This window comes from Equus caballus, chromosome 9 (genome assembly GCF_041296265.1).
Source record: "Equus caballus isolate H_3958 breed thoroughbred chromosome 9, TB-T2T, whole genome shotgun sequence".
In the NCBI taxonomy this organism is placed as follows: Eukaryota; Metazoa; Chordata; class Mammalia; order Perissodactyla; family Equidae; genus Equus; species Equus caballus.
This window is the reverse complement of record NC_091692.1, coordinates 89,407,975-89,434,625: the sequence shown is the minus strand read 5'-3', so window position 1 is coordinate 89,434,625 and position 26,651 is coordinate 89,407,975. Positions and strand designations below refer to the sequence as shown.

At 54.8% G+C, this 26,651-nt stretch overlaps 1 protein-coding gene across 8 annotated transcripts in view; it reads left to right on the top strand.

Annotated features, from left to right (window-relative positions):
* ST3GAL1 (ST3 beta-galactoside alpha-2,3-sialyltransferase 1) overlaps window positions 1-26,651 on the top strand; it is an 87,971-nt gene that overhangs the window by 40,538 nt on the left and 20,782 nt on the right. For 3 of the 8 annotated variants that reach the window (XM_070221853.1, XM_070221852.1, XM_070221851.1), the window contains exon 2: window positions 12,825-12,879. The exons of 2 other annotated variants lie outside the window; for them this stretch is intronic. Coding sequence is in view for 2 of the 6 variants with exons in the window: in XM_070221852.1 (XP_070077953.1) it covers window positions 12,825-12,853 (29 nt within the window). In the remaining 4 variants the exon portion in view is untranslated. Of the gene's footprint in view, window positions 1-8,911; window positions 9,039-11,694; window positions 11,849-12,675; window positions 12,695-12,824; window positions 12,880-26,651 lie in introns of those variants that run through there. 3 more of the 8 variants (XM_070221855.1, XM_070221856.1, XM_070221854.1) reach the window with 3 other exon arrangements.

Sequence of the window (26,651 nt, the reverse complement as noted above, 5' to 3'; positions counted from 1 at the left end):
AATTTTGGGGAGGACGCCCAGCCCTCATGGAGCCTTCGATGCCCCGCGAGAACATCCTTTTTTTATAGCCCGAGGCTGCGATGGAGCAGAGCCTGCAGGAAGAGCTGTCTCCACTGCAGGGGGCTTGTGTTTCTGCTGAAAGGGGGTCAGGAACCGCACGCTCCTGACTCAGAGGAAAAGGCACCCGGTGGGCCAAACCCCATGTCGCTTCTCGATGACTTGGAAGCCGCTGCAGCAATCCCAATGATCTAAATTGGGTTTCACTTGAAGCCGGGACGACTAGGAAGCCCGAGTGTCAGGACGTGGGCACTTTTGTGATGCTGGAATAGGGGGCCGCCTCCAGCTAGACGGGGTTCACCATAGAATACACCCAAAACAACGCACGGGCGCGCGCACCTGCTCTCCACAGTGTCCACCCATCCCTGCTCTTCATCCTTCATCACTGGCCTCTGGACGTTGGACCTGTTAGGCTTTTACCTGTTGGTTGAATCTCCCTCGCACCTACGTTTAAGCTGCTGTCATCTGTCTGCTCCCTCTGTAGCCCGGCCTCCTGGCACGTTACGTGGCCCGTGGCGGATGTTCAGTAGATGAGTGTGGAAGGAGTGAACGGTGGGTGGGGGAGAACGTACAGACCCACTCACAGGTCCTGCCACACCACGTTTGCTGACTGAGTTCTCCACGTGTGCCTGGCACATGCTCCTGACGCCTCCCTCGTGACACCCTCCCCGGTGGCAGTCACCGTCCCGTGTGTTTCCTGACTCCTGCCACTTTGACATGACAAACATTCCAGAAGGTGCTTGATACTCTCCTTGACGCTTTGGATAGTCCTGGTGTTTACCTTGGGGTGGACCCGCCGGGGCTTTGCGTGTGCCTGTGTGTACTGCTGGGGGCCCCCTAGGATGCCCGATGAGTCCACCTTCCCGTCTGCGGGGCATGGGGTCCGTGTCTGCACACACTGCACGCCCGCTGCCCCTTGGTGGCACAGTGCATCCCAGTTCCTGCCAGGCTAATAGGTGTCAAGTGATGTCTCATCCTGTTCTCATTTGCGTTTCTCTGGTTGCTAATGAGGCTCAGCCTTCTGTGCCTGCCCTGCCCTCCGCCCGGACCCTCAGCCACCCTTGGCTCGCTCTCTCTTCTGCTTCTCCTTCAGGATTCAGTATAGACCCTTGTCTCCTCCATCAGGCTCCCGTCCCGGGCCTCTCCTCTCTGCTCCTTCTAGAATAGCAGGCTAAGATCGTGTTCACAGACCCAGCTCCGGAGTCTCACATGGCTGCGATCGAAGTCTGCTCTAGCACCTATGAGCTGTGCAACCTAGATCAAGGGCCTTCATCTCTCTGAGCCTCAGAGTCCCTCACCAGGGATTAAAAGCAGCACCCCCTGGGAGAGTTTCTTGAGAATTGGTGAGATCATTTATGCAAAGTGGTCCACAGTGTGTCTGAGAGACGGTAGCTGTTGGGTGTCAGAGCCCTTGCCGGCCTGCGTCGTCATCATCTGTTTACCTGACTGGCCTCATGGCTGGGAGGACTCCAGGGTGGTGCTGCCTTCAGTGCTGTTTTCTGTTTGCAGCTCCCAGCCGTGCTCGGCAGATGGTCAGACCTGGAAGGGAGCTGAGCATCACATGATGGGTTGGTCTAGCGGCCTTTTGAAAGTCCCCTCCAACCCCGAGATTATGTAATCAGGAAATCACCCAGGAAGAAGTTCTCCTGGCGGGGTCCTTTATAAGATTTCCAAATGGGGCCTTGTGGCCCGCGGCAGGTAATTAGAGGAGGCTGTGGGGGGGGGAGCACCCCACGTGGCCTGAGAGCTGGTCGGTGATTTTTGAGAGGATCGTCTTTCCGCTGACCAGGACATCAGAATCCTGGCCGAGGCAGGCCCTCCCATCAGTAGGGTGGGAGGCAGCCCTGGAGGACTCAGCCTCAAGCTGGCAGCCCCCCACCGTGTCCCCCAGGGGATGGCAGGGCAGCTTCTAGTGTGAATAATACCGGGGAAGTCACGGACCACCAAAGCAGCAGAGATGTTCAGAACATCCAGCCCATGGGTCACAGCCTCAGGTGTCCACAGGGGCCCTGTGGATAATGTGAATGGGAAAATAGGCCTGGAGGAGGCAATAGAGAGTGGTGGGGCCTGCAGCAAATTGGAAAACAGACTGGGTTCTGACCCAAGGAGGTGGCTGCTGCTCAGCTCCAGGGGATTGTTGCTGTGTGGAACATGAGCCCAGGGTTCCTGAGTCTTCCCTTCCTTTTTCAAAAGAAGGCAGAGGTCCGGAGGATTATGTGAAGCTTTCTGATTTGTAAAAGTTGCAGTGAATTCAAAGTTTCGTCAATTGCTGCACAGCATGGACAAAACACACCCATGAGTCAACAGTTTCTCTATCTTCTGATTTAGCACAATTTTGGGGAAACCGAGGGGCTCACCAAAAGTCCCCGGGGAGGCAGTGATCCTAGTGGATGTAAAGCACTGTCCTCTGTGGCTTTAGTGCAGGCTTGTTGCCTACCACCCTGATGGGCTCCTCCCCACCACCTTTTCCCAAGGCAGGAACTGAAACCCAGAGAAGGGAAGGGACTTGCTCTCAAGTCACACAGCGTGTGGCAGGCGGCAGGGTCCGAGTTAGGGCTGGCCACCGTGCTGTGGGAAACAGCCCTGGGATGGTTTCAGGGAAAGCCCGAGCCGGGGCTTGCTCGGCACAGGCCAGATTCTGACTCACTGCCAATCAGCTGGAAACAGCTGACAGCCCAGAGGGCGGGAGGCCGCTACAGCGCCACTGCTCCCCGGGGAGAGCTGTGGGTACGTCAGCTGAAGGGACACTTCCAGCCCTGAAGGGGCAGAGACTGTCTCTGGCCTCTTTCTGGAGGGTCCTCCAACTGAAGGCCGGGAGTCCCATCGAAGGACGCGTTCTTGCCCTGAATGGGCGTTCCTTAAGAGTCTGCTTCTACCATCTCAGGCCGGGTGGGGGATGTTTATTTGCCCCTGTGGTCAGCCACAGCCTTGGGGAAGTGAAGTTGGGCTTGGAGTTATGAGCAGTTCCAGTTCACGATGTCCTGGCCACAACGCTGGCCTGGCCATTTCAGTCTTTGTGGCCCCGCCAACATCACACAGCTATTGGGAGAGTGTAGTTCAGCGGATGGATCTAAACTGCCTGGGAAAATGCTAGAGAGAAATGGAAACTATTTTTGGCCTTATAGGCCTGCTCCTTGAAGGGTGATCTTTGAGTTAAGACAGGAATGCTAGGAAGGAGTCAGAGTATTCAGCAAGTGCAAAGGCCCTGAGGCAGGAAGGAGCTTGGAGGGTTCAAGAACAGATATGGGTGGAGTTAGTGGGAGTGGAACACAGGGAGAAAGAGAGAATGTGTGAGGGCAAAGCAGAGAGAGGTGTCTCGAGGACTGCCAAGAGGAGGGTGTGGTCTCTAGAGGGCAGGCCAGCTGCCTGGCATCTTATGGGAAGGTGCTCTCCCCCAAGATGGTGGCAAGAGCTCGCTCTCTGAGGCAGACGCCTCCACCAAGGCTTACCTCCCCGCCCTCGGCTTGGTTGGCCTTAGGACGTACTGCAGAACCGAGGCTGGAGGGCTGGACAGTCCCTGAGTCCACGCACAGCTGGCCGTGTGACCTGGGAAAGGCCTGCACCCTTCTGTATCTTGATGGACTCTCTTTAAGAACAGAAGTGAGGATAGTGACTCTCCAGGTCTGTAGCCAAGGTGAGGGGAGGTCACTTAGGATAGTGTGTCACAATTGGCATCAGCACCAGAGGCTGGCAGTCTGGATTCAGGTACTGACCCAGACGCTGTGTGACCTTGGATAAGTGCTTCACCTCTCTGTGCTTGCCTAAATAGAGGGTGATGATAAGGCACCTCATATGAGGTTGCTTGGTGTTGGAAACAAGGCACATGTTAGTAAATGGTAGCTATTGTTGTATGTACAGTGCTGGGCGCACAGTGGGTGTGCAGTAAGGACGTTCTGTGTTATTAGATGTGCCAGAGCAATTCCATTGTGTTAATCTTTGCTTCTTTCATGGGACTGCGGGTTCCATGCACATCCCCCTCCCCCCGCACGGTTAACAAAAGCTCGAGCCCAGACAACCTCGCCCTTCTGTCCTTAGCAAGCTTTGTCTTGATGAGAATTTTCAAAACATGTTTGCCAATCTCTTAAAACCCTGAGATGAGCATTTACTGCCAAAATATGCAAGTGTCTCCAAAGGATTTAATTCGGGCGCCAGGGAATAACGCTGGCGATTCAAAGAGGGAAAATGACAAGGGTTTCCTTTCTTTGCCCTCTGTCTGCCGTGGCCACGAGCACTTCTGTTGATCACTTAAAATCTGACTTGAAAAGGTCACCGGTTATTCGTGTGAATGGCACAGCGTGGGGACCTGGGAAGGACGAACCAGAAACTGGCCTCCTCAGGCTCCTTCTCCATACCCTCTCTGTCCCCCACGATGGGTCCGCCCTGCGTCCCTGCTGCTCGCAGCTGTGTGGCCGCCCCGGGGTGGAGGAGGACCACTGAGCGCATCACCGCTGTCCTTAATGATAAGAGGACCAGACAGCCACGCTCACAGGGAGCCGAGTTCGCCAGTGGCCTTCCATCCTTCTCCCACGGTTACTGCTGTTCCCAGTTTTCAGAGGGGATCGTCTCCAAACGATTTTGGCCCCGGTTTCCAGTTGCCCGGCAAGCAAGCAGCAGAGCCTGCCACTGCCTTCCCCCGGCAGCCAGCCGCCTCCGAAGGCCCACGCTGCACCCCAGCTCCTCTCTAATTACGGCCGCAGGTCTTCCCCACGCTCCCGCAGCCCGCGTTTCATTTGATGTGAGATGAAATGAGGGGCGATGAAATATTTATGGCCTCCTGTCTGATCGGCGCCTTTGCAGGAAAGCCCAGAGAAACACTTGGGAACGCGGAGCTGGTGTTCAGCAGGCCACTGATTGGTTTATTTGCAGGGCTTAATCTCTGGCGTTGAAACGTCCCACGTCAAAGACTGTCTGGCCCTGGAGCTCCCATGGTAACAGGTGTGCGGCCAGTTTCCCAAGGACAGAGCTGACCCAGAGGAAGTGACTAGCAAGGGAAGTCGTGAGCAGCCTCTCACCTTTGCCAGTTTGTTGGGTGACAAGTAACTGTCCTCCTGGGTGACATGATCAGGCCCTGCTTCCCTCTCTGACCTCGTCCTGTAAGATTATCCCTTTGCTCAGCACACTGGCACCGCGCCGGCCTCTCACTGACTCTTCCCTCTGCCTGAGCTCCTCCCCCCTCACCCCTGGCTCTGCGGGGAGCTCCCCTGCAACCTCTCCCCGGGGCCGCCTCGCCTGTCCTCCCCTGGCATGCCACCCCTTTAACTTCTGCACAAGTGTTTCCCGTGATCTGCTCTGTCTGATTTGACGCATGACCATCTGGACGAGAGGGCCTTTGCCTTGTTCACTGTTGTATCACCAGCTTCCAGAAGAGGGCCAGGCACATTCTGGGCCCCGGGGAGTCTTTGCTCGATGACTGATGGATTCGGGTTGCTTATTATAAAGTCAAGAGTTTGGACCAAGCAGTTGCTAAGGAGCCTTCCTCCTCTTGAAAAAGTTCCCTGGACTTGAGTGCACTTCGCTTCCAGGAATTTCTCTTCCCCACCATCACTGCTCAGACCAGCCTCATGCAGGGGTCTCGGTTCCTGCCCAGCGGAGCCTGAGGCAGGCATTCGGGTGTGCATGGAGCACTGAGGACGTGCTCCAGGAGAAGGGGCGAGGGAAGCAGGAGAGGGCAGGGGGAGGATAGAGGCTGAGCAAGGATGTACCTCCCACTGGAGTTGACCTTCAGCCTGATCCCCGGGAACCCTCAAGTGCAAAGGGCACCCACCGCAGAGTTGGTCCCACTTTGAGGCGAAGGGGGCCAGCCTTATGTAGCCGGGGGTCCCTCAGTCATTGCCTGGGGGCTGCCCAGGGTAGTGGGAGGCCAGGGAGGGTGGTCACCTCCCAGGCGAGGCAGCTCCTGTCTGGCTGGGGCAATCGTCTGGAGCAAGGGGCAGCTGAGAGCTGCTAGCAGGCAATGGCCACAGCAGCGCAGCCCAAAAAGGCCATCGGGCTGGGCGCCAACAGCGTCTACCCCACAGGGCCCTGGCGCCCACAGTCCACCCCAGGTGGCCTCACCCCTGCTGAGGAAAGCTGAAACCTGCCTTTCCAGGTGAAGTGACTCCAAGGGTCACTGGGAGTCATCTGCCACCCGAGGACAGTCCAGCAGCTCCTGGTAACCACCCCTGTCCCTCAGAGCCACTCAGGTTTCCTGCTCGTCCTCCAGCCCAGAAAAGAAAGATTTAACGGACTTCCTTCTCTTAGTGTACCTACTGTGTGCCAGGAACTTTTTTGGGAGCTTTGCGTGTATAATCTCATTGAACTCTCTCAACAACCCCACAAGGTGGGTCTTGGAATGCCGATGTCTACAAGATGGAAGCCACGCTCTCAAGGTAAAATGCTTTGCCCGAGGCCTCACAGCTCCAGAGCAGCATCCTCAGAATCGCACCCACGTCCTCTGCGCCAAAGCCTGTGATCTCCCCACTCCCTGCACTGCCTCCATGAGCTTGGGTGGGGAGAGAAGAGGCATGCCACTGCCTACAATCTTCTGAGGCTCCCACTTGCCCTTGGGGTGAGGCTGAACCTTTGGGCCTGGCTTCACGGGCCCGTCTGTGTTTTTCCACCTTCCTTCCTCTCCAATCCCATCTCTCAGTGTTGCCCACCACCCCCTCCCACTGTAGTGTGAAGGGGACCTGGCATTTGCCCAATACCTAAAAATAGTGGCTCCTGGTTTGGGAGCCCTCACCGTATGCCCAGGCTGGGCTGTGCACTTTGTGTGTGTCATCTTGTGGGATCCTCACAAGAACCCTCAAAGTCTCATAGCCAGTGAGTGGCAGAAGGGAGGACTGAACCCAGGTTGGCAGGGCCCCACACCCTCTGCTCTTTTCTGCTAGACCCGTGCTCTCCGATAGAGTGCTCCCAGTCATGGGAATGGTCTGGATCTGCCCTGTCCAGGCCAGTAGCCACTAAGCACAGGAGGCTCTTAAGTGCTTAAAATTTGGCTAGTGTGACTGAGGACCTGTATTTCACATTTTATTTAATTTTAATTAAAAATGCCATCTGTGGCCCATGCCTGTGAAGAACTGTGAAAATCTTGAGATGTTACCTTACTGGCAAGCTCACAGGTTAGCCTGCTGGCAGATGCTGGCAGAAGACCTGAGCTTCCTGCATCAGAGACAAAGCACACTATTGCTCACAGCACAGCAGGCAGCCGGAGCTTGGTGTTTGCATCATTTCTACTTGCTCCCCACATCCCGAGGCTCTACTCCCTAGATGAGGAACCACGATCTTTTATAATGGGCTGCAAGCAAACCTACCCAACTTTTCCCCAGAGGGAGACAGCATCTTTATTATACTGGACGGTAAGCGCACCTGAGCTCTGCTCTGGAGGGATGCACGGCCTCTGTCTTCCTTTCTCCATACATCCTTGAAAAGATGGTCCAGAATGGAAGCTGTCAGTGCTTTTGCTCCTAAGACACACAGAAGTGCAGGCGACGCACGGAGAATTGTCTCTCTTCAGCGGCTGCTGCATTGGGCAGCACAGCCCTAGACCGCCCACAACGCCTGCTCTGGGATGTTCCACGTATGTTTCATATTCACCACCCTCTGGGAGCCTATGGAGCTGGCCTCACTTTCCCCATTTTGCAGATGAATAAGCTGAGGCTCACTCCAATTCCTCCCCCTGAACATTCAAATTGCAGCTTCTACCTATTACCCATTACTAACTTTGCCCCCCATGCTGCAGAGAAAACCCCCAAAACTTGGGACGTTTGTCCTCCTGGCTCCCTTTCAAAACTTTACCCTACAAGACTTTGGGATTCTTTTTCTCTTCTCCTTTGTCATGTTCTTCCCATCTTTCCAGAATCAGTGCCAGGCTCACCGCCTCCCTGAAGCCCTCCGGTCCAGCACGGCTTGTGCCGATCTCTCCTGTCTCTTCTCTAACATAGAGCATCCCGTCTCTTTCTCTGGAGACCATGCCTCTACCTTCCCGCGCCCACTCTCCCCACACAGTGCCTATCGCAAGGCTTGGGGGAAAGCAGATCAACAAACCAGGACCCCACAAACAATCCAGAGCCCACCAACTCCTTGTGTATATCCTGAACTGAATTCACAGTGACTGCCCGCTTCCCGTTCCAGGGTCCAGGGAGTGCGTGAACGGGCTTGACTGACCCAGAAAGAGACAAGGGGTTATGAAGTGACTCAAAGAAAAGCTTGTTGAATTGCATTGAGTTTTGGTAAATCCACCCACGAGGCAGAGAAACTTGACATTATTTGCCTTCCCAGCCAGCATAAGGAATGAGTCTCGTTTCCTCCTAGACGAGCTGAGGGCGGTGGAAGATGCCTGGGCTGGAGTCAGGAGACCACGGTTCTGTTGCAAGTTCCAGGGCCAGTGGGCTGTGTGACCTTGGGGAAGATGCTCCCCTTCTCCAAACCTCAGTTTCTCATCTCTGCAGTGGGACTGGACGGGGAGAAGAGGAGCTAGCTCCTCAAGGTGCCTTCCAGCCTTCCTTCCAGTCCTTGCTTCCTTGCCCCTGGGTCTGGAGAGCTCAGCTTTGCCTTCGCAAGAACCAAGTGCCTCCCTGCTCCTCCCATAGCCTGCTGCCCCTCTGAGTGGGACCAGCCCCTCCTCCTGTAGGTTGCAGACCTCCAGCTACCTCCACTGAAGGACCGCTTGCTTCAAGGATGTGCTGAGAGAGGAGCTCTTGATTCGAATCCAGCCCCATCCACCTGCAGCCTCCACACAGCACACCGTCATCTTCCTTGCCAGCCATATTGAACACTTACTGTCAGGCTTTGTGCTGAGAACTTTCTGTCATCTCTCACCGAATCCTTGCAACAACCCCAGGATGTAGGTGCTTTTATTCTCTCTCTTCTGCAGATGAGGAAACTGAGGCTTGGAGAAGTGACATGGCTTATCCAAAGCCACAGAGCCGGTGCGTGGTGGAGCCTGGGCTGGAAGTCAGACCTCCGGACCACCTGCTCAGTTCTACTCAGCGTGAATGTTGGTAGGAGACAGAATAACTGCGAAAGGAAGCCTGCATGTGTCAGCTTTGCTGCATAGCAAACAATCCCCAAGTCTCAGTGACTTACAACAGATGCTTATTTCTTATTCTCGTCACAAGTAGACTGAGGGTCAATTGCAGGCCAACCGTGGCTCAGCGATGCTCCTAGCGTTTTCTTGTTCTCGGTCGAAGGTCAAGGTGGAAGGTGGTCGCAGTCTAGACATGCCATGCCCGTGCCAGAACTGAAAGAACCATGCAATCAAACTGAAAGCTTCCTCTTAGAGATGGCCCCGGTCCTATCTGTTCATACTCTGTTGGGCAAAGCAAGGGAGATGACCAAGCCCAGCATCAGTGGAACGGGGTGGTACAGCCCTCCCACAGCGAGGGGTGTGAGGCAATAAATGTTTGCGTTATGCAACTGGCCACAGACCGCTGGGGTCTGCAGCCAGATGCGGGGGGCTGACCCCTGGCTCTGCATCTTTGAAGCCACATGGCCTTCAGCACAGTGCTTCACATCCCGGTGCCTCAGCTTCCCCATCTGTAACATGGGGATGCTCATTATAGCTCTGTAGCAGTCTCCAAGGGCTGCTGTAACAAAGCACCACAAACTGTGTGGCTTAAACAAGAGGTGTATTTTCTCACAGTGCCAGGGGCTAGAAGTCCAAGATCAAGGTGCTGTCAGGGTTGGTTTCTGGTGAGGCCTCTCTTCCTGGCGTGTGGACAGCCAGCTTCTCGCTGTGTCTTCACACGGCCTTTCTTCTGTGTGTGCAAAGAGAGCACTGTCTGGTCTCCCTTTTCCTATAAGGGCACCAGCCCTGTCGGATTAGGGCCGCACCTTATCACCTCTTTTAACCTTAACTACTTCCCTGAAGGCCCTATCTCCCCATACAGTCACAACATATGACTTTGTGGGGACACAATTCAGTCCATCGCAAGGCGCTATTCCATAGGGCTGTTGGGAGGATTGAGTGGGTCAGTGCCTGGCTCACAGGGGAGCACTGAAGAGATGCTAGGTTGCTATTGGTACTTGGTTGTGTCTTGTCCCATGCTATGCTCATTGCACATTCCCCGGCAATGAGGAGTCCTCATTCCTTTTATCTTTATATCCTTGGTACCCATCTCAATTTCAGGCACAGACTAGGTGATCAGAAAATATATTTTTGGAATCCTACAATAAAGCACAAGGCAGTTGCCAGGAGCCAACCAGGGTTGGGGGTCTCTGGGCTGTGCTCCCAGCTACGTCACTAACCGGCATGTGACCTTGGGCAAGACTCTGTCTTATGCCAACCAGGATCCATCATATTAAGACAGAGGTCGTTTTACCAGCAAAATCTCAGCAGATTTCATTTTGCCATGGCTTTTTTGCCTACACTGCAGTAGTTGGGCAATGTTCAGAGCCAAAGTTGACTTAGAGAGATCTTTTTTTTAACAAATATCTTGTTATAAACTCCAAAGTGGCTGCAATTCTCCAAGCCCCCTCCCACAGGTACTGTCCCCCACCAGCAAAGCACCACAGTGACCGTGCGTGACAGCGCTGGGCATAGCTGGGCACCAGGAGGACTTATTCTTGCTGCTTTGTGTCCGGGGAGGTTTCTGAGTCTTGCTTACGAGTCTGGGTGTGTTTTGATCTTAAATAGCCACTCACAGATGCAGAACCACCAGGCTCGGAGCGACCTCTTGGGATTCCGTGGCAGTGCTCAAAAACCTCGTGTCTGTCTCTCCTTCGTAATTTGTGTTACCTTTCCCGCGTCTGGCCTTGCTTAGGAAGGGCTGTGTCTGAGGTCATTTGTTTAGCAGAGGGCTCCATTAGCTGGGGATGAAAACATCAAAGGACATGGGGACAGCCAGCCTTTCCAAGCCCTCTGCCTGATGTACCTCAGCTCGGCAGTGTCACAGAGAGCACCATGTGAAAGTTCTGGGCCTCCTCCCAGTGGCTGTGAATTAATTATTGGTATGATGAATAATTCAGTGTGTGTGGACTCTCTCAGGCTTCATTTCCTGAGAAATGGGAACAGTGATACTTTGCATGAGGCATGCAGCATCTGACCCAGAGTAGTTGATGATGGTGATGAGATGATGATGATGGTGATGGTGATTGTGATGGTGGTGATGATGATGGTGCTGGTGGTGGTGGTGATGATGGTGATGGTGATGATGATGATGATGGTGGTGGTGATAGTGGTGGTGGTCATGGTGATGATGGTGTTGATGATGATGATGGTGGTGGTGGTCGTGGTGACAATGGTGGTGGTGATAGTGGTGGTGATGGTGATGATGGTGGTGATGATGATGATGATGATGATGGTAGCTTAGCCCTTAGAGAGCACTTACCACGTGCCAGGCATGCTTTAAGCCATTCATATACATTGACCTTCTTTATCCTCTCACCATCCTAGGGGGTAGGCACTGACAATATCCCTGTTTTACAGGTGAGCAAGCTGAGGCACAGTAGGGTAAGTGACTCACAGAGGGATGTGCAGTCAGGAGTGACAGGCTGGCAGTCCCCGAGCCACTGCATATACAGCCTCGAGGCTCATCCGATGTTAGTCACTTGCTTGTTCTGGAAGAAACACATGTTGCTTGTTTGGGAAAGCAATTACTTTAATTAAACTATTTTGTGATTTGCAAAAATTCCTCCTTTTGTGTTGTTTCCATGGAGAGTCAGAGGCAGGCCAGGTCCATCCTGGGCACCGACTCCCTCTTGCCAGCCGGGGCGGCCGCTATGCCATATCGACAGCCGTGGGCCTGTGGGTCATCCATTATTGACGTGCAGAGGTCAGCGAGCCCAGGTCCGCGGGCGCAGGTGCGCTCAGGTGAGAGGGAGAGAAAGAAGCCCAGGTCATCTTGACCGTCGAGAAAGTTCTTTTTGTGCTTGCTTCCACAGCACATAGACTAAAATTGGAACCATACGGAAAGTTCTTTTCATCCCCACTCCCAGAGGGAAAGCATTTTGCACGCCTCACAGGTGACAAGAGCCAAGACAGCCTGTGGCGGAAGCTGCTGCAGGCTCAGGAGTTATTATTAATACCTTGGGCGGAGTATTATTATGATCATTTATTGTTGTTTGGAGAGGGCCACCCCATGACTCAGCATTTAGAAGAAAACCTAAAACAACCGTAACACCTCCCTCATTCTCAGATTCAAGTACACTCTCCCTTCACAAGATGCCCAGCAGTCTGTTTCCTGCCAGTTAGAATATTCCGGAGTCAGACTGCGCCCCCTTCCCCAACATATGATCTGGGACTTGCCACCAGCCCAGCTGCAGGTGCCACCTGCACAGGACTCTATCCTATGTCGTGGGAGAGAGAAGGGCTTTGACCTGACAGACGGGCTCCCAGCCCCGCTCACCCATTTGTGACGCACCCAGCTGCTCGGCTGGCCTCTCTGAGCCTCGGTTTCCCCCTCTGTCCGATGATGGGAGGCTGGAGCTGTGAGGTTAGACCATGTGTGAAGCAGCATAACCAGCGCTGGGCACGCGAGCTCTCAGGTGGAGAGCACCCGCTCCAGCCTGCCCTCTGGGCAGGAAGTGGTCTGAGAGGTCTTGCAGGAGGAGCTTTCATTTATAGCTGGAACACAAGGCACCGCACTTGGGTCCCCTGACTCCCGCCAGCGCTCTGTAGGTGTCTGCTGCTCCCTCGCCATCGGTGGCCAGGCCCCAGGTTCTGTGGCTTCTCATTAGCACTTAGGTTTCATTCCAAGCCTCTGCACTGAGCACGTTGTGGGCGCTCCCTGGTTCCATCTTCACACTCGCTCCTTGTGGTAAGTCTGAGTTTTTTTTTTTTTTTTTAGATGAAGATACTGAGGCTCGGAGAGGTTAAGGAATGCCCCCGAGGTCCCACAGCTGGTAAGTGGCACAGCTGGGATTTGAACCCAGCTCTCTTTGACTCTCTTTGTGCTCTTACTGGGCTGGATTTCTCTGCCTTCAACCGTGTTGAGATGATTGTCCCCTGCCACTCCAGTGTGGGGGACATGACTTGGTCCTATGTCTGCCATGCCCTCCTCCAGCTCCCGGGGCACAGCAGCCTCTCTGCATGTCCAGGATGTTTAGAAGGCAGCCCTTCCAGTCCCGTGTGGTGGGGCAGTGTTCAGGAAATGGGATGCTCATCTGATTGTTGGAAAGTTCTGGTTAACCAAGTGTTTCCCCTTTTCTCCTTATTCAAATGCATGAACAAGTCGCCAACACGGACAAATGAGCAATGCATTCTGCCACTGTTACAGTGATGGGATGTCCATGAGCAGGCTGGATCCACAGACCATTTCGAACATGGATGTGTCTTTCTTTGTGCTTCAGAAAGTAGGACCCTTGTCTTCGTGGTGGGAAGGAGGGCAGGGAGCCAGTGGAGGTGGGGTCCAGCATCCTCGCCGTGGCTCTGACTACATCCATTTCACCTGGTCCTGCTGCTTCTCATGTCCTCTCTCTCCCGTCACCAGGAGTGCCCATCCTCACCTCTTCCTCATCCTTGAAACCCACTCTCTTCTTTTTAGATTTCCTAGAACCTATTTCTGAAAAATCTTTGAGAATGAACAAGCCCCGCTTAGTAACATGACCGCAGAGGAACTGCCTGATTTGGTCTTCGAAGTCTCCAGAGAAAAGCCCTGGGGGGCGGGGGTGGTGGTGGAAGCGGGTGTACATTCTGGGGTCACCAGCACAGACAGTGGGTGTGGTCTGTTAAGTGGTTTGGTTTTCAGACCACCGTAGGGGAGGGGAGGAGGACCGGCAGCTGGGCTAGGGGTCCCCGCTCCACCTCAACTAGAAAAGCTCGGTTTCAGGAGCTCGTTTCTGCCTGGGTAAGACCCAGTTTAAAGAAAACATGAAAACCACTTTCTAAAGGCAGGTGTTCTTCTCCGGAATTCCAGAAAGCTGTTTCTGGGTCTGGCTGTCCCACATCACACTGTGTGGCTTTGCCAAGCCCCTTCCCTTCACTGAGCCTCAGTTTGTCCATCTGTACAGTGGGATATGGACCAAATCCTGCTAAGCTTGACCCTTGGCTGTGGTTTCCCAGCCAGGGCATCAGTGAGCCTTTGATGATGCTCCTGAAGGTTCCTGGGTTGACAGGGAAGAGCCATGAGGGCAGAGAGCTGAGAAGGGATGGTATTTGATAAAAATAGCCCATCCTCCATGGGTACCCTGGTCAGGACAAACCCGAGCCACACACACACACCTGGGTTCAGGAATGAGCCCCCCGTGGCTGACAGGGGCCATCCCACCATTCCAGCAAAGTCCAGCTCCGAGGCTCCAGGCCCTCTGGGAGCCAGGCCCGAGGGCCCCACGGCAGAGCCAGGTGCCTCCTCGTGTGCTGTGTCCCCACATCCTGCCCCAGCCACAGATGAGCCCAGCAAGTGGGACGCACACTTGCTTGCACAGCTCTGGGCAGCTCTACAGATGCACAGTGCGGTTTCGTAGTATTTTTAGCTTTGTTGTTTTTGCAAAAGCCAAAGGAAGTCTGTAGGCCGAGCTGTACCTTCCCATCCCTGAGAACGGCTGATCTGCTCAGCCGAGGACGCACAGAGCTCAGTGCAGAGAGGAAACCTCCGAACGCAAGGTCCAGAGGTCAGAAGGCACCTGCTGTGAGCTGGAGCCTGTCCTGGGCCATTCCTGGTCAGGGCTGACTGAGGTCGTCATCGCAATCATCTCATTTTCCATAGGAGGATGCTGAGGCCCACGAATGACCAAGACCCCCGACCTTTCGCTACGCACAGACCAGAGAGCACCTCTGCTCCCTGAGCTGGGCGTACTTTTCACTCTGCCTTCCATCCACACATAGCAGAGGGCCTACCGCCGTTCTCAGCAACGAAAACACAGCAGTAAGGGACCCAGAGGAAGTCCCTGCCCTCCTGGTGGGAGGGAGACAGACACACAGAGAAGGAATTCACGCTACAAAGGAGTGTCATTTTGTGATTGTGTCTGTGAGGGAAAAATGCAGCCAAGCAAGGGGATAAGGACAGTGATGCTGTTCTGGGGTGATCAGGGAAGGCCTCTCCAAGGAGGGCATTTGGGCAGAACTGTGAATGCAGCGAGGGAGAAAGCCATGTGGATTCTAGGGTAAGAACATTCTAGGTGGAGGGAACAGCATGTACAGAGGCCCTGGGGCAGGGAATATGTTTATTGTACCATCTCCCCCTTTGATTCTGATTCTCTGTGTGTGTTTGCCTCCCCACTCTCCCAGCAGCACAGCTACGAATCATCTCGATTGTTCCCTCCATCTGTCACCCCGACATGTCTAGGGGTGTGGCATGGGGTAGTGGTTGTGTGGCAAGAAAAAGCAAACAGAATTAAATGAGGCAGAAGAAAAGGGTATCTCTAACAGGAAATTACTTGCCTCACTTCCTAATCCTCTTGTACAGTTCACTCGGGTGACATTTAAAGTAGTTTTGTATTCTCGCTTTGCATTTATTCTCGAAACACGTGTTCAAACCATGAGTTTTTAGTGCACTGTAATCCACTATTTCAGGCCCACCTTTCCAAGCAAGGCGGGAACCTGGATTCCAAAACCACAGAAATAGAGCAAGAAATCGTGTTGGGGCTGCACCGCTGACTCAGTTGACCTCGGGAGAGGGCGCAGCAGTGGCAGAGCCTGGGGTAGGGGGAGGGGGGCATGGCCATTAGCAGGCTGGGATCTCGGGCGGGCCCCGCCCCACTGGGGGCTCCGTTCACCGGCCCTCTGATGGTGGTACTGATGCCTGACTGCTGCATGGGTCAGGAGCCCTGGAAGCGAGATACTTTGAAAGTTAGGGTCCCTAGGTTCTATCTTGGTGCCACTACAGGCTCGTGCAAAACCTTGGGCAAGTCACGTCCCCTCCCTGAGCCTGTTTCCTTACCTGGAGAAGGAAGCAGAAATCTGTGGTCCTCCCCACGTTCCTCTGCGATCCTAAAATGCCGCAAGCCTTTGCCTCCAAGGCAGGCAGCAGCCGCGCACGAGGAGGACAGAGCCTCCGGGCAGCTCCCCTTTCATTTTGTGGACCTGTGGTCTCAGCAGAGAGACGCCCCGCGCAGGGGACACGACCTTGGTGGTCCTGCCTCAGGCGTTCTGATGAGAGTCTGAGCAGTCCTTGCCTCTCCCTGATCTGGGATCTGAGGCTGCAGAGCCAGAAACTCATTTCTGTGGGCAGAGGAATGTCTCTCTTTCCTCGGGACCCAGAAGGACTTACTAAGTCTTCGGTTAACTGAATCTCATTCAGCTGGAAAAATAATCATTAGAAAGCCGATCTGCCTGGTTACTGGCCTCTGAGCACCTTGAATGCGTCTCACAAGGAACTCTCAGAGAGCTTCTGTACCCCGGGACTCCGAGCCAGGCGCTCCCTGCTTCCTCCCCCAGGGGCAGGCAGCCTGGTGGTCGACCGGCAAGCCCATCGTCAGTCAGCACCACTGAGTCGTCCGTCTGTCCATCTGCCCATTGGACAGTCCCCATGAGAGGCCGGGGCCAAGGGTATGGTACCAGGGACACAGAACTAAATAAGCCACGGTCCGTGCCCTCCACGGCAGTTCAGGCTCAACCTGACCACTTTGTCCATTTGGTCCAATTCCAGAGAGTTCATGGCTGAGCTCACTCTCAAGGTCAGCAAAATGCAAACTTTTAGAAACTTTCACCTGTCGCTGTTACCTGTTTTGTTCCAACGTCTGCCCAAATTCGTTGGCTTAACGTGTTCCGTGTTTACTGAGTGAATAATGTCTCTCTCTTCTTCGGTCCAATCAAATTTTCTTCTGGTCCATTCCATCCAATACATCCAAGCCCCAGGTGACTTCTTGGGGGCTGGGGGAAGAAGGACTCATGGTTAGTTGGCAGAAGACGTGAGGCTCCTGGGTCAGAGACAAGGGACTCTATTACTCACGGCACAGCCAGCAGCTGCAGCATTGGGTCTGTGTTGGCTGCCTTCCCTGCTGGGAGCCCTGGGGCCAGGCAGAGGGCCAGGCAGAGGGCTGCACATGTGATGGGCTGCAGCGCAGAACAGGAGCCCTGAGCTCGGGGAATCCACCGTTCTGCAGCCAGCAGTAGGCAAGCCATCTCTTTGCCCCAGAGGGACACAGTTCCTCGTGTTTCCTGATTGCTTCCTGTAAACACAACCCTGAAAACGGATCCAGATAAAGAGCGGTCAGGGCCTTTCATTTGTAGTATACCCAGAAATCACATATGAATATGAGACCCATGAAGGAGTGTCTCCATTGAAAGTCTGGCCTAACACCTACTAACTGAGGTTAGGCAAACTGCAATTGCTGGACAACTTGTTTCTCTCTCTCTCTCTCCTTTTTTTTTTTTTTTTTTTTGCTGAGGAAGATTGTCCCTGAGCGAACATCCGTGCCAGTCTTCCTGTATTTTGTATGTGGGTTGCTGCCACAGCATGGCCACCAACAAGTCATGTAGATCTGTGCCCAGGAACCGAGCCCAGACTGCCAAAGCAGTGTGTGCTGACTTAACCACCAGGCCACAGGGCTGGCCCCTTGCTAGACTTCTTTTCACCTCAGTTTTTTTATCTGTTAAGTGAGGGTGATACCTACCTTCAGGTGATTATTGAAGATTATGTTAGAGCACTCTCCTAGGAATACAGTGGGAAATAAAAGAAAGTCCCTGGGCTCAAGGAACCTAGGTGCATGCAGAATTTTTGCAGCTATACACAAGGATAGAATGTCGGGAAGCAAAGGCAGAGAGAACGCAGAGGGTGGTGCTCACCATGACTCAGGGATACAGAAGGTTCAGGGACACTCTCTCCAAGAGCCTCACATTGGCCCAGCATCCCGAGTCAAGTAGAGGGCGTCTTAACATCTGTGGATTCTGGGCAGGGCAGAGAGCCTGTACAAAGGTCCTATGCTTGGCATGCTCGCAGGAGAGCGCAGGGGTCCGCGTGGCTCCAGCAGAGTGAGCACAGAAAAGGCGTAGAAAATGGGGTCGGAGAGTAGGCAAGGAGCAAGCAGCCCTTGCAGCGTCTCGCAGACTGGGACAACAGCCCTGGTTTCTGCAGATGACCTATTCCAGACACGGGATTGTTATCCGGTGCTCCCACAGGTCTCGGGACACCAGTGGGTGCTGGGCTCCTTGCCATTTTAGCGGCCAGGTTGATCCTGCAGTCTTGAGTCTCCATTCTGGAGGTCACCAGACGTTGTTCTCCGAACCCCTTCAAGAGCCTCTGGACGCCCCTGGAAATCGTTGGCGTTAGAATCTCCCCATGAAAGTCAGTTCTCTCTTTAAGCCCCAGTCAACTCTAAACCTCCGCCCCGGACTAGCCGGCAGCCTCTCTCTGTGCATAAGCTCTTTGGAACCCGCGCCAGATCCCTGAGGCAGGGGTGCGGCTTTCCTAGTTCTGGGTAGTCTCTCCTTTGTCACGGTTTCTGCACCACCCAAATCTGCCCGTCCTTTGCTTCTGGGGACAGATGTCAGCCTGGACGTGCATGCAGCGTGCCTCCCTAAATTCCTGACCACGTTACAGGCTTCAAAGGCTGTCGAACGGATGTCCTTGGACTCCGAATTTATCACCCTTCAATCCACACTCATAAGAAGCTTTGTGGATTTAAATTCCTTTTGTGTGGCTCAAAATATGAAAACAGATCCAGCTCCTTCTCATATGACCCTAATCCTGGTTAATCGTGTTTCTCGGGGCGCTTCTCCCGTCCGCCCGTTCTGAACCACTATCTGTGCTTCCGGGGATCTGCTTTCCAGCACAGGAGCACGCCAGAGGCAGAGGGGTAGGAAGAGAGAAGAGGGAGATTTGCAAGCACAAGGAGGGTCTCTCCCAACCTGCCAGCACTTCCTGGGTGTGGGGGACGTGGGCAAAGGGTCAAGTCAGTGCAGGAAGGAGTGGGGAAACTGAGGCTCCAAAGGAGACAGGCTTTCCAAGGCACCAGGATGGAGACAGGGCTGCTCTCCAGACTCCAGGGGCATTGTGTGCACCCTCCTCCAGTCCAGCCTCCATATGCCAGTTGCATCGCTACCGTCTACTGGCCATAAACCATCAGTAGCTCCCCATTGCTTTCATCCCAAAGTCCATGTTCCTACAGACTTCCATGACCTGACCCCTGCCCACCGCAGCCTCTCTGAAGGGCACTCTCTGTTTTCCATGGCCACATCAAGTCCTCCAGCACCACTGCCACCGCCGTGCGCTTTCTGGAAGCTGCCTGGTTTACCCCACCCTCTCCAGTCTCCTCCATCAGTGCGAAAGCTCCCGTGTCTTCAAAGCCCATCTCCAGGGCCACCTCCTCCACAGAGCCTTCCCTCTCCATCAGTTGTCACCAACCAGCCACTTCCACATCGCTGGGGCCCTTGGCGTTCCCTCCTTGGAGGCGCTGGTCCCTCATGAGCAGTTATGTGTATGAACCGCCCCATGCTGGAGGCTGGAGCTGGACCGGCCTGGCTTTGCTACCTAGTGGTGTGGACAGACCTGCCGCCTGGTGGGTGTAGTGAAGCTTTGTAGGTGTTGTCCCGTGTCCGGGGGAGGCCGGGCAGTGCGCCACTGAAGAGCAGACTTGGGGGTCAGCCCTGGCCCTTCCAAGATGTGCGACCTTGAGAAAGCTACCGAAGTCCAAGGGCCTCAGCTTCCCCATCTGTATAATGGGGTTGACAGTCCTACGTCCCCCATAGGACCTGACACTGCCGCTTTCACGCCCTAGTGAGTGTTTAAGAAGCTGTGTGGCCTGGGGACAGCTCAGCGTCTCAGAGCCCAGCTTCCTCCTCCCCTGCAAAGCAGAGCTAAGGGTACTGGCCCCAAAGGTCCACCAGGCGCCTTGCCAGGTGTCGGACACAAAGATGTTTTAGATATTGACCCTTCTAGACCGGTGGGCAGACTGCGCATGGGGAGGTTGAGGCTACCAAACCAATCCAGAGATAGGGTGAGAAGAGGCTACCGGTGGGTACCAGATCTGCTTCAGGATGTTCTGGGGACCTTTGTCCACAGGGAAAACAAGGAGCGTTCTCCAGTAGCTCGATATATAAGTCCAGCAGGAGTCAGAGAGCCCACGAGTGGAAGGGGACAGGCGAATCGGTATCAGAAAGGGGCCCAGGAGTGGGTGGGGGTCAAGCTACCTTGACCACCTGGAGTAGCCGCAGGCTAAAGGGACCTTACCCTGTGGCTCCCACCAGCATCTGGTGTGTTCCTGCGGGAGGCAGGGCCCGAGAGGGGGCTGGTGGTTGGCACCAGGCAGCCTGGCGGCTTGTGGGGCCTGGAATGTCCTGAGCCTGGAACCAGAGTGGTGCCCATGGGGAGACCTGGTTCTGTCCCTGCCACGGGCCATCTTAATGACGTGAGCCTGGACAAGAAGACCTCCTGATGGGGGGGTTCCTGGGTAGCAGCGGGAACAGGGTTAGGAGGATTCCAGAAGGAGCAGCTACTCGAGGTGGGAGGGGACCTGGACCTTGGGGGGACCCAGCTGGCCCTAGCCGGCTCTTCGTGCAAATCCTCTGAGGCTGGGAGCCCCGTTCCTGGAGCAGATGGGTTCTCTGCGGTTGGAGGCAGGGCTGCCTGCAGGACTGCGGGAGCCCCAGCAGCATCCTAGCAGGATGCAAACGGTGCACTCAGAGTGGGCCATTGAGGGCAGGTTAGTGAAAGGGTCATTTACGAGGGCGTGGTCTGGGGTAGGGAACACCCAAAGACAGTGTGGTCCCTCGGGATGGAAACAGTGGGGTGTTTCCCCAGCCCTAGGATGAGGAGGGGCATAGTACTGGACTCCCAGACAGAGCCGCTTGGCAGGAGCAAGAGGCCACTAGCCCTTGGCTGCCCCAAGGGGAGGGGGCCAGGGCCTCTAATCTGCTACCTGTGTTCCCATGGGCCAAACCCCACAGGCAGCCAGCCAGCGGGGAAGCCCACTGATGCAGGCCCCAAGGCCAGCCCCTAGGCGCAAAAAAGCAGGGCAGGAAGGGTGCAGGGAACTTGTGGAGGGCAACCCAGGCTCAGTGCCTGAGCCCCCGGAAGGCCTGGCTGCACCCCTTCGGCCCGCCCTGGCCATGCCTCTGAGCACGACGTAAGCAAGCCTTAACCCGCCCTGAGCCCGATCAGAAAACCCCACTGCTTCAGACCCTGGAGGGCTTCCCCGGGCTCCCTGGGTGTGGCCCAGCCCTTATGGGGCACCACAGCTTGCCCGGCCCAGCCCCGCCCTCCAGCCCCATCTTGCGTCTTCCTCTCTGGGTTTCTGCTGCACTGGACCTTCTCTCTGAATTTCTGTTCCTTGGGACTCAGCTGTCCTCCCCGACAGGCCTTTGTACCTGCAGCTTCCCCTGCCTGGAGGCTCTTGTCCTCTGCCTCGTTACCTGTCCATCCCACAGGCTTCAGGCCATTACCACTTCCTCGGACATCCCCCAGCTCCATCCCATGCCCTCCTCCATAGCACTGAAGGTGATTATATCAGTCAGGGTTCTCTAGAGAAACAGAACCAATAGAACAGATGCACGTGTATCTTGAGAGATTTATTTTTAGGAACTGGCTCACGTGGTTGTGGGGCTGGCAAGCTCAAAACCTGTAGGGCAGGCCAGCGGGCTAGAAACTCAGGCGGGATTTGATTTCTATGTTATGGTCTTGAGGCAGAATGCCGTCTCCAGGAAACCTCAGTTTTTCTGCTTCAGACTTTCAACTGATGAGTTGTGGCCCACCCACGTTATTGAGAATAATCACCTTTACATGAAGTCACCTGGTTATAGTTGTTAACCACATCTATAAAATACCTCCACAGTGACACCTGGACTAGTGTTTGACCAAACTACTGGGCACCATGGCTTAGCCAACTTGACACATAAAATTGAACCACTATGGCTATTGTAAATTCTTTGTGTCATTTCTTAATCATCTTGGCCTTGGCCCCACTTTGTAATGTAAAGTTTCAGGAGGGCAAGGACAAAGGTCATTTACTTTCTCTAAGCATTGTTTTTGTCTTGCACTTAACAGAGTGTCTGCTACATAGCAGGTGCCCAGAAATTGTTGCATGGAAGAAAAGAATCGCGAGAGAGAATCTGCAAAAGGGAGGGCAGTGTGGTGCTCAGAGGGTGCTGCCCAGACAGCAAGGCGTCCAGTGCAGAGCGACTGGCCTGGAGTCAGTGTTCAACTCCACACGTGTCCGTCTTCATTCTAAACCTCCCACACACGCACATGTACTTTTGGTTCCTCAAATGCATGATACCAGAACTGAAATTTTCCAGATATTAATACTAACGATCCTTTACTGAGGGCCAGGAATTATTCTAGACTCTTTCGCTATCCATAAACCCGTAGCATTGATGCTGATGCATATTAAACAAGCCAGTATTCTAAGTAAGAATTTTATAATCTGGGGGCTATATGCTAGAGTCCCTTAGGAAAGTGACTGTCGGGGCTAACTAAGCATGTATTCATTTTTTAGCTCCACTGAGTCTGGGGTGAGCAGGGGCTGGCCTCATCGTCCCATTTTACAGATGAGGAATTGAGGCCCAGGGGCGTGGACTGGCCTAAAGTCCCGAGGTGGCTCCGTGTCATGGCCGGACTGCAGGCTGCTGCTCTAGGGCAGAGGCTGTTTCCATCATCCCCTGGGGGGCACAGAGAGGAGAGAGGCCTCAGGGTCAGCACAGTTGCTGACTGAGTTAATTAGGGACCTGGGTTTTACTCTGTGGAAGGGGAGAAGCGGCCGCCCCCACTCCCGCAGTGACAAGGAGCCTGTCACCCGTTTACCTCTCTGTGGCGGGGGCCACCTCCCAGGCCTCAGCCCACCATGGCCAGTTTCTCCCGGATGATGCTCTGTGCAGGGAAGCGGGTCCAGCAACAGTGAGGCTGGTCCTTCCTGACCCGGGGAGCAGAGAGGCATCGAGTGGGTCCAGGTCTCGGCTGGGCGGGGGAACACAGTTGCCACCTTCATGGGTGACTCGGCAGGTGGGGCTGAACTGGAGCCACCAACCAGGGAGGAAACAGAACAGGCAAAGAAGGGTTCATGCTGGCCCACACAGGCCCTGGCAGTGGTCACACTGCCGTCACCCAGCAGGGGTCCTCTCTGTCCCTCTCCTGCACCTCAGACACCAGGCTCAGGGCGGACCCCAGCCCCAACCCCGCTGGGCTCTACCTCCCCTGGAATCTCGTTTCACCACCTCCCAGCGGAGGGTCTGGTGCAGGTTTGGGGCCGTTTGATCTATGATCGTGCTTAGAACAGGGTCCGGCAGAGAAGAGCCCTCCGTAAATGTAGGTGTCCTTCCAGTTTTTAGATTGATTATGACTCTCTGCGGCCACTTCAGGCAGGAATGATGTTTATCTCCATGTCATCGACAGGGGACCGGAGGCTCAGCAGCCCCTTCCCATCCCCGGGTCACCCTGCAAAAGGCTCGGCCTTTCGCCTTTTCCCTGCAGGGGCAGCTGCTGGCACAGAGTGACTTCTGTCTAAGGACCAGGCACGTCTTGGAGTTGGGGCTCGCCTGTCTTCTGAGCCCTGGCACCATTCGCTGTGTGTCATTGGACGAGTCACTTCTCCCTTTGAGCTCCGCCTGCACATGTGTCAGATGCAGTGGGGCCGGAATGACAGGGCTGAGGTGCATCTGGTGCTCCGTGCAGGACAGCAAACCGCTGGAGGGATCTGAGGAAGCAAACTGAGCATTCGAGAGCACTGGCCACGTGCCAGCCACAGCTCTGAAGCCTTTCCTCGCGCGGACTCATGTCTCTCCACACAACCCAGTGAGGCAGGCCCTGTTCTGATCCCCACATATGCATGAAGAGACTGAGACAGAAGCTTTAGGCAGAAGGATCTGGTTCAGGGGATCTGGTGCCTGCAAAGCTGTTGGAAAGGTGACAGGCAAGGGGGCTCTGCTAGACTGCAGCCAGCATCAGGGCCTTGCAAGCAGCAAGACCCAGCACGCCCCAGAAGTCTTCCCATGCAGACCGCGTGGATGCTCTGAGAACTGAACCTCTGAATAGAGAATTTGGGCGTGTGAACTGCAGACGCTCCACTGGCCGCTAGCCCCCTCATTGCTTGGGGACCCCTTCCCTGCAGGATCTCAGAGGTCATGCATGGCCAGTGGAGCAGAATGCAGTGAAGGGTTGGCTGTCCAGCCCCTCCAGGGAAGGAAGCAACTGACGCAGCCAGTCGGAATCACCGTTTCCATAATACCCCAGGTTTGTTCTTTCGTGCCTGGTTTCATTCGGTCTTTTAAATAACCCCACTAGTAGGGTAAGCCAGCAGTTCTGTTGGGTTCTTTGCAAATGAGGAGCCCGAGACGTTGGGAGGAAAGAGAATGGACATTCGCGATGCACCTGCTCTGTGCCGGAGACCGAGCTGGTCCCTTGTGTGCAAGCATCTTATCCACAGCAACCCACCATGTGGGCACCATTAGTCCTGCTTTTTGGATTCAGAAAGCGAGTGTCCGAGGGATGCAGGCCGTTGCCCAGGAGCACACAGCTAGGAGCATGAGTCAGCATTTGAACCCACGTCTGTCTGTGCCATTTTTTATGCCAACCACTGTTGGCCATGATCCATTAGCAGGTCCTTCACAGAACCAGAATCGATGGGTTCAAGTGTCCAGCGATCAGGCCTGGGCTGGAGTGCATGAAAGAGTTGTTCTTCTTTGAAGGAAGGTTGGGAGCCCTCACCAGCCAGTTCTTGTTCCATGCGTCCCCTGGGCCACTGCGTGAACCCAACCAGGCCCCCAAAGGCCGGGACGTGGTGGGATCCGTTTTTCAACTCTCTGAAGGTTCACGGACACTAAATCCCGACAGCAGCTCCTCACGGGTTGAGCTGGAAGTCATGCTCACTGTGTGTCCCGCAGCGGGTGTGCGAGGAGCCACCGTGACAGCAGGTGGTACTGGGCCTCCCCCGGGGGGCGGAGGTGGTGGCGGGCACAGGTGGCAGCGACAACCCTCTGGCCTGTTGATTCGTTCCCTTCTGCCACCACCTGCTCACTCGGCTGCCGAGAGGAGATTTGCCATGGCGCCTATGGGCCCCACCGTCTTCTCCAGAAAGGTGAAGCCCTTAACCCGTGCAGGATGCCACGCCGGGCACCAGCACACCGCGAGGCGGAGGAGACACACTGTGATTTCCAATGCTGGCAGCGGCGGGAGCTTGTGCCGGCCCGTTCCTCCCGCCAGGGGCTGTAAGAGCTGGATAGGATAGAGCTCCGGCTCTCTGAAGCCATTCCACAACAACCACGGCAGCCAGGACCTGAGGGTGGAGACCCCCGAGAGGAGGGAAACGAGGGGGCTGAGTCCCACGTTCTCTGTGCTGGCTGTAAGTCCAGAGGGCACACTGAGAGCAGCAGGTCCTTGTGCCGGGCAGTCTCACAATGGTGGAGCACAAAACAAATAAAGTAATAAAAAATAGATTTCAGGACCACCGAGTCAGCCAAGACCCTAGGGCAAAGGGAACCACAGGGAAGAGAGTCGCCCTGTGCCCCATTGTCCTCTCAAGGCATCTCCAGTGGAGAAGTTGCCGGGCACCAGAGCCTGGGAGCCTGAGCTGGAAACAGCAGCGAGAGGCTGAATGGCTGGACCGAGCGTTTGGCCATCTCACCAGGGCAGGGAGACAGAAACTGGGGATGAGAGCCGACAGGAAGAGGCGCCGTGGGCGGCATCCCGGCTATGGGACGTGAAGGGCTCTGCCCTATGAGGAAGGGCAAACCGGAAATAACGAGTCGTCATGCAAACGGAAGGGCAGCGCCAAGCATCCCCATCGCCAGCTGGAACAGGGTATGTGCCCTGCTCTGCCTGCCCCCAGGAGAAGGAAAGTTGCTTTCTGAGTAAGGACAGCCTCCCCCACGCACGGCAGGGGCGCGCCGTGTCTGCGGGTACCAGGCGTGCCAGGAGGCAGGACCAGATGACCCCAGAGAGACAGAGAGAAAATAGACAGCAGAAGCAGACCCACATGTTGTCCAAATGTCACAAAGTATGGACGTAGCCTTTAAAATAAGGGTGATGAATAACTGCAGGAAGAGAGACGACAAGATGGAGAATTTCACCAGAAAACTAGAACTTATAGAAAAAGTACTCAGATGGAAACTCTAGAACTGAAAAATAGAATAACGGAAATGAAGAACGGACTATATTCTTCGAACAGATTAGACACGGCAGAAGAGAGGATGGACACGGTATACCCAGCTCAAGAGGTTGGAAAGACGGCAGGTTTTCAAACACAGAGAAATGACAAGAAAGGAAATAATGAAGATGGGTGCAGGTATCAATGACATAGAACGATTAGCCCTGGCAACGTCCAAGGAGCAGGAGGCAGAAGCCTCAGTTGGACTGTTGTCTTTGCCACCATCTTGCTGTGTGACTGTGGACAAGTCACTTGCCTTCTCTGAACCTCAGTTTCCCATTTCAGGGGAAGAGGCATGATCATGCATTTCGCTCAGTTGATGTGAGGGTCACGTGGAGGACATTGCAGCAGCTCTTTATTAGAAGTGCTAACATTGCCACCAACCTGCAGGACTCAGTCATTTCACCAACCACCACAGCGCGGGAGGCTATGCACAGAGCTCGGAGCACATCCCAGCCGTGCAATAACTACCGTGCAGTCAGCAGGCATCAACAAAATGTTCAAAAACCCATCCTGTTCGTTCATTTGCTTTTCCAGGCATCGGAAACAATTCTTGTCTCTGCGGCTGGTGATCGACACCATCTTCCTATTGCCGAGGGAGTGTGTCTTCATTAGGGACCCTCCGTAGGGAAATCCTTACTTTCTGAGGCCTTGCCAGGGCC